Source organism: Ceratina calcarata, unplaced genomic scaffold (assembly GCF_001652005.2).
Source record: "Ceratina calcarata isolate Rehan_Ccalc_2016 unplaced genomic scaffold, ASM165200v1 scaffold78.2, whole genome shotgun sequence".
Classification (NCBI taxonomy): Eukaryota; Metazoa; Arthropoda; class Insecta; order Hymenoptera; family Apidae; genus Ceratina; species Ceratina calcarata.
In genome coordinates, this window is record NW_017179105.1 from 50547 (window position 1) to 61859 (window position 11313).

General features: G+C 42.8%; 2 protein-coding genes across 14 annotated transcripts; one reads left to right on the forward strand and one right to left on the reverse strand.

Moving 5' to 3' along the window:
• The first annotated feature begins 170 nt into the window (after positions 1–170).
• Vinc (vinculin) lies at positions 171–9024 on the forward strand. 13 transcript variants are annotated; one of them, XR_003389852.1, is made up of 21 exons: positions 171–257; positions 1095–1202; positions 1282–1427; positions 1500–1776; positions 1861–2061; positions 2127–2367; positions 2434–2666; positions 2780–2800; positions 2927–3293; positions 3361–3789; positions 3862–3953; positions 4017–4110; positions 4280–4327; positions 4565–4678; positions 4760–4831; positions 5261–5290; positions 5408–5532; positions 5598–5837; positions 5912–6002; positions 6178–6563; positions 7688–7764. XR_003389852.1 is itself a non-coding variant. In XM_018033957.2 (21 exons), exons 1-21 carry the CDS (start codon positions 201–203, stop codon positions 7855–7857), a joined length of 3192 nt encoding a protein of 1063 aa, XP_017889446.1. In that variant the 5' UTR covers positions 171–200; the 3' UTR covers positions 7858–9024. The 13 variants fall into 13 exon arrangements, 12 of the variants coding, with proteins under 12 accessions (XP_017889446.1, XP_017889449.1, XP_017889448.1 ...); XM_018033957.2 differs by having other exon boundaries at positions 6178–6213; positions 7688–9024; XM_018033960.2 differs by lacking the exon at positions 6178–6563 and having other exon boundaries at positions 7688–9024.
• Positions 8996–10474, reverse strand: Taf8 (TBP-associated factor 8). Its single transcript, XM_018033978.2, has 5 exons — positions 10274–10474; positions 9858–10144; positions 9556–9706; positions 9335–9484; positions 8996–9277 (listed from the first exon to the last, which is right to left on the reverse strand). The coding sequence occupies exons 1-5, from the start codon at positions 10425–10427 to the stop codon at positions 9129–9131; spliced, it is 891 nt and encodes a 296-aa protein (XP_017889467.1). The 5' UTR covers positions 10428–10474; the 3' UTR covers positions 8996–9128.
• Between the last annotated feature and the right edge of the window lie 839 nt (positions 10475–11313).

Consider the following 11313-nt stretch of genomic DNA (forward strand, 5'->3'; position numbering starts at 1 on the left):
TACATTACTTGCTTGACGCGTCGAACAAGTGCCAGTTAACGTTTATTTCTCTCATCGGTTCTATTCCCTCGGTTCTTCGACGCGTTGTTAATGATTTCTCGCGCAACTCTTTCGTTACGTTCGCAGCAAAGCTTCCTTCCAGTGATTACGTTCCAGTAGCCACTATATTTTCGCACATTCGCGAGTAAGATTCTATCGAGATGCCGGTGTTCCACACAAAAACCATAGAAAGCATCCTCGAGCCTGTTGCACAGCAGGTAATTACATTTGTTGGCTCATTTTTCAATAATTAAATCTATAGGGAAAGTAGCTCGAGAATCTCTACTATAACTCGGCAGGTCCTTCTTAAGGAATGCCAGAGAGAGAGAGAGAGAGAGCGACAGACAGACGTATAAAGACATATTTTACGTTCAATCAACATAATTTTACAACAATTATTCTTGTAAATTTGTATAGAGACCATTTTATACAAGTTCCTTTCACGGACAGAATGCGTATGTTTGTATACATTTGTCAGCAATCTGTCAGACGAGCATCATTTATTTAAAGTTTTTATTACATGTTCATGAATAACGAGAAGGCAATTTGTTATTTGACCTCGTCATTGTTAATTATTATAAATTATATACTTGTCATCACTGAGTTCTTGCCAAGTGAGTTATGTTTCTTTATATAGAACTATGACATCACTGTACAAATATAGGGCAGGGATACTAAATTCATCTTTAGGTCTGAAAGCCTGGATATATGAAACTCAATCCCTATTTCAGAGATGTGAGAACCATGTTCTTAAGATTCAGATTGGTATTACCAAAAAAGGAAATGCTAGAACGATCCTCCCACGCATTTCACGTGCAAAATTACTAATGTCCTTTGAAGATAATGTTTGTTCAGATGTTGATGAAAAGAAGAAAAGGCGTGTTTGTTCACATGTTGATGAAAAATAAATGCAAATATATATGCAATAATTTTAGGCAAACATTTCAAAAGGTGTTGACAGGTGACACCGCTTGGTAGAAATAGTGTTGAATAATATACTAATACACTTGAATGTCTACGTGAATATAGATATCGTTCATGTGTCAATGGTATAGGTCTCGCGGCTGGTCATTCTGCATGAAGAGGCTGAAGATGGGAATGCAATGCCCGATTTGGGGAGACCTGTGCAAGCAGTTAGCATGGCAGTGGCGAATCTCGTTAAGGCGAGGCATTGTAACATGAAATTCAGTTTTGTCGATCGTTGAAATTCGTTTACGAAACTTTTTTTAATTCGACCAACAGGTGGGGAAAGAGACGATCAATTCTTCTGACGATGCTCTGCTCAAACAAGATATGCCCGCTGCGTTGCAACGTGTCGAAGGTGCCTCGCGCCTCTTGGAAGAGGCTTCGGCAATGTTGAAACAAGATCCGTACTCTGGACCTGCTAGGTATTCAAAATAGAACGTGATATGAATACACCTGTTTAGGGAATATTGATCGCTTGATGAAACGTCTCTTAGGAAGAAGCTTATCGAGGGCTCGCGTGGAATTCTTCAAGGAACCAGCTCCTTATTGCTGTGCTTTGACGAGAGCGAAGTACGAAAAATCATTCGAGAATGTAAAAGAGTATTGGATTACTTGGCAGTCACGGAAGTTATCGAAACGATGGAAGACTTGGTTCATTTTCTTAAAAACTTGAGTCCTTGCCTCAGTAAAGTGTCGAAAGAAGTGAGCGCTCGTGAGAAGGAGTTGACCCATCAAGTGCACAGAGAGATTCTAGTACGCTGCTTGGAGCAGGTAATCCATTTTTCCGTTCCGTTCTTAACCTAAACATTTCCTTCATACTGATGTTTCTTCACCCACTGTTTCGATCGGTGATAGGTGAAAACGCTCGCACCGATTCTCATCTGCTCCATGAAAATATTCATTCACATCATCTCTCAAGGAGGTAAAGGGGCGGAGGAAGCTGCCGAGAATCGGAATTACTTGTCCGGCAGAATGTCGGACGAGTTGAACGAGATCATTAGAGTGCTGCAACTGACGACGTACGACGAGGAAGAATGGGACGCCGACCAGCTGACCGTACGTGTTCCGACTCGCGCGTCTCCACACGCGAAGAACATTACCATTTACCGTTTTGTGTTCAGGTACTGAAAAAGGCTCAAAGCGCCATAGAGTCTCGAATAAGAGCCGCGTACGACTGGTTGGACGACGGACTCGCTTTGCGCGGCGGAGTAGGAGAAAAGAGTCTTCGGCAAATAATCCAACAGGCGCAAAGATTGGCAGAAAGATATCTACCGCCCTCGCAAGCCGAACCGTTGCAAAAATTATCATCGCAAATCGCTACCATGACCAACGCTCTTTGTGAACTGAGGCAAAATGAGAAAGGTTCGCGTGAAACTTTGCACACGCATAGAAATATATTATTTGTTGTTAATGGTCTTCTGGTTGAAGGAACTACGCCGCAGGCAGAAGCCCTGGCACGTGGTATAAAGGAGAAGACGAATGAACTTCGCAGCGCTATCGCCTCTGCCATAGTCTCCGCTGATAAATCCGGAACTACGCAAACGGCTCACACGGTCGCGGGTCGTTTAGAACAAGCAAACAAGTGGCTTCTTAATCCGCAACAGGATGACAAAGGACTCGGTCAGAGAGCCATAGCTTTAATCATACACGAGGGGAAAAAGGTAACAGAGTAGGAAACGTTCTCTTTTCTTTTTATTTTTCGTATCAACTGTACGGGTGCGACTCTGGAATTTCATTGCTTGACTTTAACGATTTGAATGCCGCAAACGGAAAGAATCAGCAACACGTGGCGAGCGTAAGTTGGGCGCAGGCAAACCGACTACTTGACTTAATTACTTTTGCCGGTGTCACGATTCTTGTAATGCGAGCCTGTAATTTTTTTAAAATAAGTTCATCGAATCGTTCTGTAAACCCGTCACAGGTCGCCGAGGGTCTGCCGGGAATACACAAAGCAGAGATTTTACAATTGTGCGAACAAGTCGACGACCTTTCCCATCAACTCGGAGATCTATGCGCTCACGGTCAAGGAAACACTCCTCGCGCTCAAGAGATCGCTCGTCAGCTATCGCACAAGTTGTACGAGCTCAAGAACAGAATACAACAGGCCGTTGTGTCTAGAGTGGTTGAAGATTTCATCGACATAACTACGCCGCTGAAGCAATTTACAGACGCTGTGTTGGCACCGATCGGCACTCTGGGCCGCGACCAAAACTTTAACGACAAAACGCATGCTCTTCAGACGTTTTCCAATAGGGCGGCCAAGACTGCCAGGATGGTGGCTGCCGGAGGTATTCGTACGCGAATATCATCGTTATCATCGTTTCTATCGTCATCCATTCGTTTGTGTAATTTCAGGAAGCGGAGGAAACAAGAAACTCGCGGAAGCATTGACCGCGAGTGCCTCGCAGGTCGAGTCGCTGACGCCGCAATTAATCAACGCTGGACGCATTCGTATGACCTATCCGGACAGCAGGGCGGCCGATGAACATTTTGAGAATCTGCGACAACAGTACGCGGAAACGATGCAACGAGCGCGCGCGTTGTGCGACGAAGCGACCGATAGTGGAGATTTCATCAGGACCTCGGAGGAACAGATGCAGAAACATTCGTTCCTCTGCGAGGAGGCAATCGCAAAGAGCCATCCTCAAAAGATGGTCGACAACACCGCCGCGATCGCCAGACTGGCCAACCGAGTGATACTCGTGGCGAAGCAAGAGAGCGACAACAGCGAAGATCCTGCTTTCATTCAAAGAGTCAATCGTGCCACGGATATTCTTCAAAACAGTGAGTGTCGTCTCGACACTTTTCCGTCTCTTGGACTTTTTTTTTTTTGTAAAACCTAATTCGGTTCTTTAGGCGTGGCTCCAATGGTTCAAGACGCGAAACTGGTTGCAATTAACATTAGCGACAGTAACGCGATTTCACGTTGGCGAGAAAGCAACCGGACGGTAAGTGGAATGAAGCATCGTCAATTGTTTCACTGTCATCAGTGATTGACTTGTACGTTACAGCTCCTGACTAACGTGGGACAAGTTCGTAAGGCCATAGTCGTTCAACCAGATTTGATACCCCCGCCAGAAATATCGCAGCTACATCTCAACGACGGTAAGTACACGAAAACTTTTTACATTTCGTATGTTTTGTAAAAATGTCATCAAACTACAAAGAGCCAGGGACTTGACGTTGTGAACGTCTAATCGGTGATTTATACTGTATCGAAAACGACTTGCGTTCTATTCGTAAAATGAAAAAGTTCTGAACGTATTTCTTCCAGAAACAAAACAATTGCCAAGCCGTCGATATAATTACTTCACCGACAAAGGTACTATACACACACACGAGCATGAGAATAATTTGTGCATGATTGTATTACTGAATACTTTAGTAGATGAACGCGATTAAGCGAGGATAACAGTTCAAAGCATCATTTCAGCGATCACTAAATTCATTTCATATTTCACGTTCGTCACGGAACGTCGAGAAAAGAGGCATTACTTTTGTTTTACACCATTATTTTATATTTTCAACAAGGAAATTTGAACATTTCTTTAAACGCTAGTTGGTGAACCGTTGAGAAATCAGCCTTCGCCGAGCAATTTATGTGTCATCAGCACTAGTCTGAACACAAATAAACCCCGGTCCGTCAGTCCGTTACCAAAGTGGGCACGCGAAGGTATTTACGACCATTTGCAGAAAAAACAATAGACAATTTTCGATCGACTCCCCGAGACGGTAATTATTTTTTTTTCATCAGGAGATAATCCAGATCTCCTCTATCAAGAACTGGCTTCTGACAACGAGTTGGAAAAATCAGTTCACGACGGAGGTAATTGGCTAACATTATTGGGGATTGTGTTTGATGCTCGAAACTTTCGTTTTACCCCATGGGGCGAGAGCATGCGTATATTAAAATTGAACGTGTATTATTTTATAATTTTTTCAACAGGAGCAAAAGTTAAAAGTACAAATAAAAGACGTGCTCTACGTTCATTTTCATGCTCGATAAACATTACATTACAGTACATATCTACCATACATTCCGAATTAGTATTATAGTATTTACAATAATACGCAAACTGTTTAATTTTCATTTTACGCAACAACAGTGTTCCCCCTTGTTGTTTAACAATCTTTTTCAATACACTGTTTCTTGCCGCCGCCGCATGTTACACACTAAAACGACCGTCAAATTTTGTACGTAAGCAGCAAAATTATTAATAAACGTTTGTGCTGTTAACGCTGCGTGGAATGAAAGACTACCATTACGATTATGATGATGACGATGGTAATTATGGCACGTGTGTATGGTCTTTGATTATGCTAAATTTCGTGTGTAAGGGAACGTTTCATGGGGGATGGGGACAGTTCTTACGCTATAAAGAAACAATTCTGTTCTACATAGAAGTCGCTCCACCGCGTCCACCGTTACCCGGTGGAGATGTCCCACCTCCTCGACCTCCGCCGCCAGAGACGGACGACGAGGACGAAATGTTCATGCACGCACCGCAGCCTAACCAGCCTATAATGGTACGTCGTCGAATTGGTGGTTTACTTGATTCTTCTCCAACACCTCAACACCGAGAAAATTTCAGATGGCTGCTCACGGCTTGCACCAAGAAGTGCGACAGTGGTCGAGCAAGGACAATGAGATCATTGCCGCTGCGAAGAAGATGGCATTCTTAATGGGCAGATTGTCGGGTTTAGTGAGAGGAGAAGGTGGCAACAAGAGGGACCTGATCGCTTGCGCCAAAGCCATCGCCGAAGCTTCTCAGGAAGTGACTCGTCTGGCTAAAGAATTGGCCAGAGAGTGTACCGACAAACGTATTCGTACGGTACGTTTCCAGCGATCACTACTATACACGTGTACATTAAACTTGCCGACATCGTTGTTGTTCCGTTGTTTCAGAATCTTCTCCAAGTCTGCGAACGCATACCTACGATTGGTACGCAACTAAAAATATTGTCAACAGTGAAAGCTACCATGTTGGGCGCACAAGGTACGGTAAAAGTATTATTCAAGTCGGTCTACTTGAGAAATATTCATAATCGATTACGCTACTCGGACTGTGTGAAAGTTTATAGAAAATCAGCAGCAACAGCACAGAGAGTTCTGTATTTTAAAAACATTTAACGTCGGAAACAGTTATTAATCAAGTTCATTTTCATACATAGAGACGCTCCCCACCTGGGAAGAGTTGATGCTTTATGGTAAAAATGTTGACAAGTTATGCTTGACGTTTTCCTTGGCATTTTTTTTTTTTTTCGCGTGACAACGACCGTTGGGACAATTTCACTTTTGCACTCGCAATGCATGCATATCTTTAGCCTTCCCCGCAGTGAAAAGATTCGACGAGCTCGAGTCGTTACCACCGAGGGTTTTAATATTACGTTCAAATTCACGTAGTTCACGAATGAAACGTTTCGAGTAGATTACGTCTAATCCGACATTGTCAATCTTCTAATTTTCAATTTAATTATTTTATCATCTTGAATGGTATGCGGTATTGATATATACCTCCTCTCTGCTCATCGTGGTGTAGACGAATTGATTGGCCGCAGTAAGTTTATTACAAAGTACGAGTATGAGTTGGCATAGAAAATTTAGATTTGAATATAATATCTGTTATACTCTTTAAAAGACACGATTCGTATGATTCACACGTAATTCAGTTCAGTAAGCTTAGTTTAATTTAGTACAAAATTACCTATTTATTTAACTTGCACCGTTGTTACACGTCTCGTCCGTATGTACGTAATAATTAGTACTTTTGCATGGTCTTCGTTACCTCGTCGACAAACACCGTATCGTACACTGACCCGTGCTGCACTGACCTCAAACGATTAGCTTCTTTCCCCATGCCATGTGCAATACCAAAATCGTTTCGTATCATAAACGTATAAAAATCATACAAGTATTACTACAGATAGAGTAGGGAAGACATAGGCTTTTGTGTAAGTGGTACCGTATACTCATTAGATAGAGAAAGAAAATAGAAGACCTCTTTCTATCATGCGATAGTAGAAAGAGATAAAGAGAGGTCTCTTATTGTCTCTCTATCTTTCTGTTCAGGATACGGTTTTCGGGCAACCTTCTGCCTACTCTATCTGTAATATCTCTATGGTAAGAATAGACCATAGACAATAGGGATACAGAGATTGGCCCGTATCATTATCTTTTACTTGTACGGTTTCCAAACACTTGTATATAGGCTCGGCACGCGGTCTATTCTTATACGCCATACTTCGTATATACCAACACGTACTGCTGCATGTATAGTTTTCGATGCAAGTAATAATTATTACAAGACTCACTTTTATCGATACAAACGAGAAGGCACGTATTCGATATGGACAAGTGTCAGTCAAACGATTAATCCTCTGTTCATTCAAGTATCGTGTGCGTTAATTATACAATGTAGCATATTATTGAGGATTCAATAGTAGACACTATATACTATACCTGAGTTCCCGAGAGTCTAGAAGCGTTTCGCGCAGCTTGGTAGGTGGTACGGGTCGCAGCGAACTCGCCCCACACGGTTCAATTATACACGGTAAAGCATTGAGATGCGTAGAACGATCAAAAACTGAACTGTGCCCGCTTCTAGACTCTCGGGAACTCAGGTATAGACACGTTTGACGCTTGTGTTCAGACTCGTCTAATTCTTATTCGTAAAACGTACAGGTACGGAAGAAGATCAGGAGGCAACAGACATGTTAGTCGGGAACGCCCAGAATCTGATGCAGAGCGTGAAAGAAACGGTTCGCGCGGCAGAGTGCGCCAGCATAAAAATACGCACCGCGTCTGGTATGAAATTACGCTGGGTGCGACGCCAGCCTTGGTATCAATACTAAAGTAATAGGTTGCAACGATGAAAGTGAATTACGACTAATACAGGTAAAATTTCCCAATACTAGATAATAATAGTAGATTGTAAAAGTCTCGGTTCCGCATAATATGAAAGTGTCCTAACGAGGGACGGGCGGTCAGGTTTTCTTAACGGCAGATTTCGGACCGCTTTGTACCGCGGTTCGGATCGCGTTCTTCTTTTAATATACAGTTCAATAGTCATTTACACGTATACACGACTAACTGATAATGTTCATAACGTAACGAACGAGCTAGTGATTAAATAAGATAAAAATGTTGGAGAGATTATTCGGGCGATGTAAAAGCTGATGCAGTTAAAGATATTTTCAGACGAAACATTTAAAGGGACGGATCAGTTTACGAGAGTCTTGTTACACACACACTGTTACATTGAAAACTGTAGGAGACGGTAAGATGGAGAGCTCATGCCTTATATAAAATCACCAATTTGCTGCGTAGTTTTTCACATACCCGAGTGTATTAGCTACACGTGTACAAAGCGCGGGCGGCGGCGGTCAAACTGGTATACTAAAACCGAAGACGATCGTTGCGCGAAAATTTTTGTATCCGAACGAATATAGAACGAGACAGACAATTTTACCGTTGTGTGCCCGTCTCCTCGTTCGTTTTTCCACGAGGTAAACTTGTTTACGGCACGATTAGTGAGAGAACAAATTTTTCTCAAGATGCCATATATTATATAATCGGAGATGGTACGAGGTATTTTTTCAAAGCCCGAAAAGTGGTCGAACACAACGGGTGCCGCAGATACATAGAAAGTAGCAGAAAAAAGCCTCGTCTGCAATACTACGTGACGAGAAAATCTATTTTTGCAAGTTTTACCTAATCGTTCTTTTTAGAGGATTTACATAGACGTCTTTGACGTATACTCGTCCTTTCTAAACTGGTGCTAAACATGTACGTGCAATCTGTATACATACGATTATATACATATATTTATATAAGAACGAGCAATTATTGAGCCAAATACGTGGAATGAATTTAACAAGGTATTTTAAAAAGGAAAATAGATTTTATAGCGTGAAAGAATGTTTTATAGCGCGTAAAACGATAGTTTTGGTAATCTGGTAATAACGCCAGATAATTTCATGTAAGACTTAATTACCGTAATAAAGATCGATTTTTATTTATATAATACAAATATAAAAGAGTGCTTCGTGTGTGAAGACAGAATTATGTACAACTTACGGCGTAATAAAATTGGCGAGAGCATCACTCGATCGAGTCGCCCTTTTCATATCGGATGAATGCCCGGGGAATGCACGACTCCTGGTATTTTGTTCTTTGGTATCTTCCCTGGCCTCAAGTAAGGATTGTCTATAGCGTCTTGCTGCGCAGCCGTCTCTCCGTTTTGTTCACCGTCTTCGTTCTGTCCTTTCATACCTGCGCATCGTAAAACTGTGTCAGTCGTATCGATAGAAACGATTCGTGTCGACGTACTTCTCTCCTCTGGTTCTTCGATCTCTTGCTCCTTCTTCTTATTCTTGACCGGGCTCGGCTCGAAATGGAAATCTTGGTCGGCCTCGAATATTTGATCTTGCGGAAGAAGCGCGGAAAGGTAACTAGGAAATTGTGGCTTACACGCAATCACTGAAAATAAGATTGATGCGAAATCTACGATGCACGCGCGCACACGAGACTCTCGTGAAAACGTTACTTACACGGAAACATGCTATTGTCTTCTGTTAAAAACAAACTGTGCGTTTCCCCGGTTTTCGCGATGAACCTCGTCAGTGCTCTTTCAATATCACGCTTCTGTGTAGCTGCTTTCTCTCTTATCGCCTCATACTCGGTTACCGGCTGTTTGTGCGTCTGTGTTTACGAGCAAACGAAAAGCTGTAGGTTAATTCGGTGTACGATGAAAAAGTACAAAGCATCCTTCTCTCTTCGTGACGACGACGACGATGACGACGACAACAACAACAACGTTGTATCTAAATTTCTTTGGGCAATTGTACTTTACCGGCGTTCTGATGTACGCGTGGGGGTCGGGGAAAGGTGGCAAGTAACTCGGTATATGCGACGGATGACTGTGTTTCACTCCGGCCTGTAGGATGTTCAACTGCTTTGCTTGAGTCTGTTGCTGAAGGGGAGGTAACACTGTCCTGTTTGTTCTCTTGCCATAATTTTCCATGTTGTCCACTTTTATCCCCATGTTTATCAGTGCCACGATAACGTCGGCAATGAGCGGCTCTGTTCTACCAGACAGTTCACAGTAATTCCTTGCGGACTCTCCGACTTCCACGATAACTGAAAACCAGACAATTTATCTACAGGGATAATAAAATAATGGACGAAATGGACGAGTGACTTGTGTGATTTCACACGTTGAAGATGAACGTAACCTAAGGTAGGTAGGTATTGGGAGGGAATACTTGCAAGATTGTATCATTTCTGTCAGTGTTTCCAACGCTTGCTTCTCGCAAGTGTCGTAACCGCATTCCACTAAAATACTACAAACTACGTGATTTAATATTTTCCGTCTGGTATTTGTCGTTTGAACGTCCATGTTGTTTATATACGACGCAAACATGAAGAAGAGTCGGACGGGTCGGGCGCCTCTACGTATGGGTAACGTTCATTGATGGTTGGTGATCAACTAGTACTAGACTGACTAGACTCCCGCAGGCCGCAGGGCGCAGGCTAGTAACTTCTACGGCGCACGTCCCAAAATTCCCACAATGTGCCCATGACGGTCCGTCAAATGTCCGTGCCGCTGCTGCCGCCGAAGCCGAATACTGCCGAGGAGAAGCAGTGTGTTTGATCAGAGATGAAAAGGGAGATTGCTCATTTCTTTGTTCGAAAGTGGATACGGCTCACTACCGCACCCTAGTGTCAATGTCCATTATTTAAGGGGAAATAGACGTAGTTTAGGAGGGATTGTGCACTACTCCCCTCAAAAAGTGGATACGCCGTACAGAGCTGAAAATATACGTATAAGATTTGCCATGCTCGTGCCTAGGGTATTCGTCTACAAGCGCTCCATCTCGCGGCCGGCTTCGTGCATCTCCTAAAAGAAGGGGCGCGTGTCGAGTGACGCAGTACGTGCGTGTGTGCGTGCTGACTGTCAGGCAAGCGAATTCTAAATTCACTCCTCGAGGCTCGGAATCTTCGACGCTTCGAGACTCGGAGTCTTCGAGGCTCCGTGTGTTCGAAACCCAGACAATCCACTCTTTTTTTCTTTGTTGTTTATTCATCTGAAAAAATTCCAACACGTCCGTAGCATAACTGGACACATCTGAGAATTATTTCAGATTTTTTTGTTACAAAATGTAACCGTGAAAAATAAGAAGGTGCTAAACATATTTTTGTTCACATAGAAATCGTTCGGATACACTGTCCATATTTTTATGATAGATTCTTATTGCCGCAAGAATTGTTCATGAATTTTTTCAGATTTTTAGGTTTGGTGCGTCAAT

Coding starts and splice junctions, on each gene's coding strand:
- Vinc (XM_018033957.2), top strand. CDS start 201: ATGCCGGTGTTCCACACAAAAACCATAGAAAGCATCCTCGAGCCTGTT. Junction 2,801..2,926: donor ATCAGCAACACGTGGCGAGC/GTAAGTTGGGCG, acceptor AACCCGTCACAG/GTCGCCGAGGGTCTGCCGGG. Junction 6,214..7,687: donor GGAAGAGTTGATGCTTTATG/GTAAAAATGTTG, acceptor TAAAACGTACAG/GTACGGAAGAAGATCAGGAG.
- Taf8 (XM_018033978.2), bottom strand. CDS start 10,427: ATGTTTGCGTCGTATATAAACAACATGGACGTTCAAACGACAAATACC. Junction 9,707..9,857: donor ACGCGTACATCAGAACGCCG/GTAAAGTACAAT, acceptor TCGTAAACACAG/ACGCACAAACAGCCGGTAAC. Junction 9,485..9,555: donor AGACAATAGCATGTTTCCGT/GTAAGTAACGTT, acceptor TCTTATTTTCAG/TGATTGCGTGTAAGCCACAA.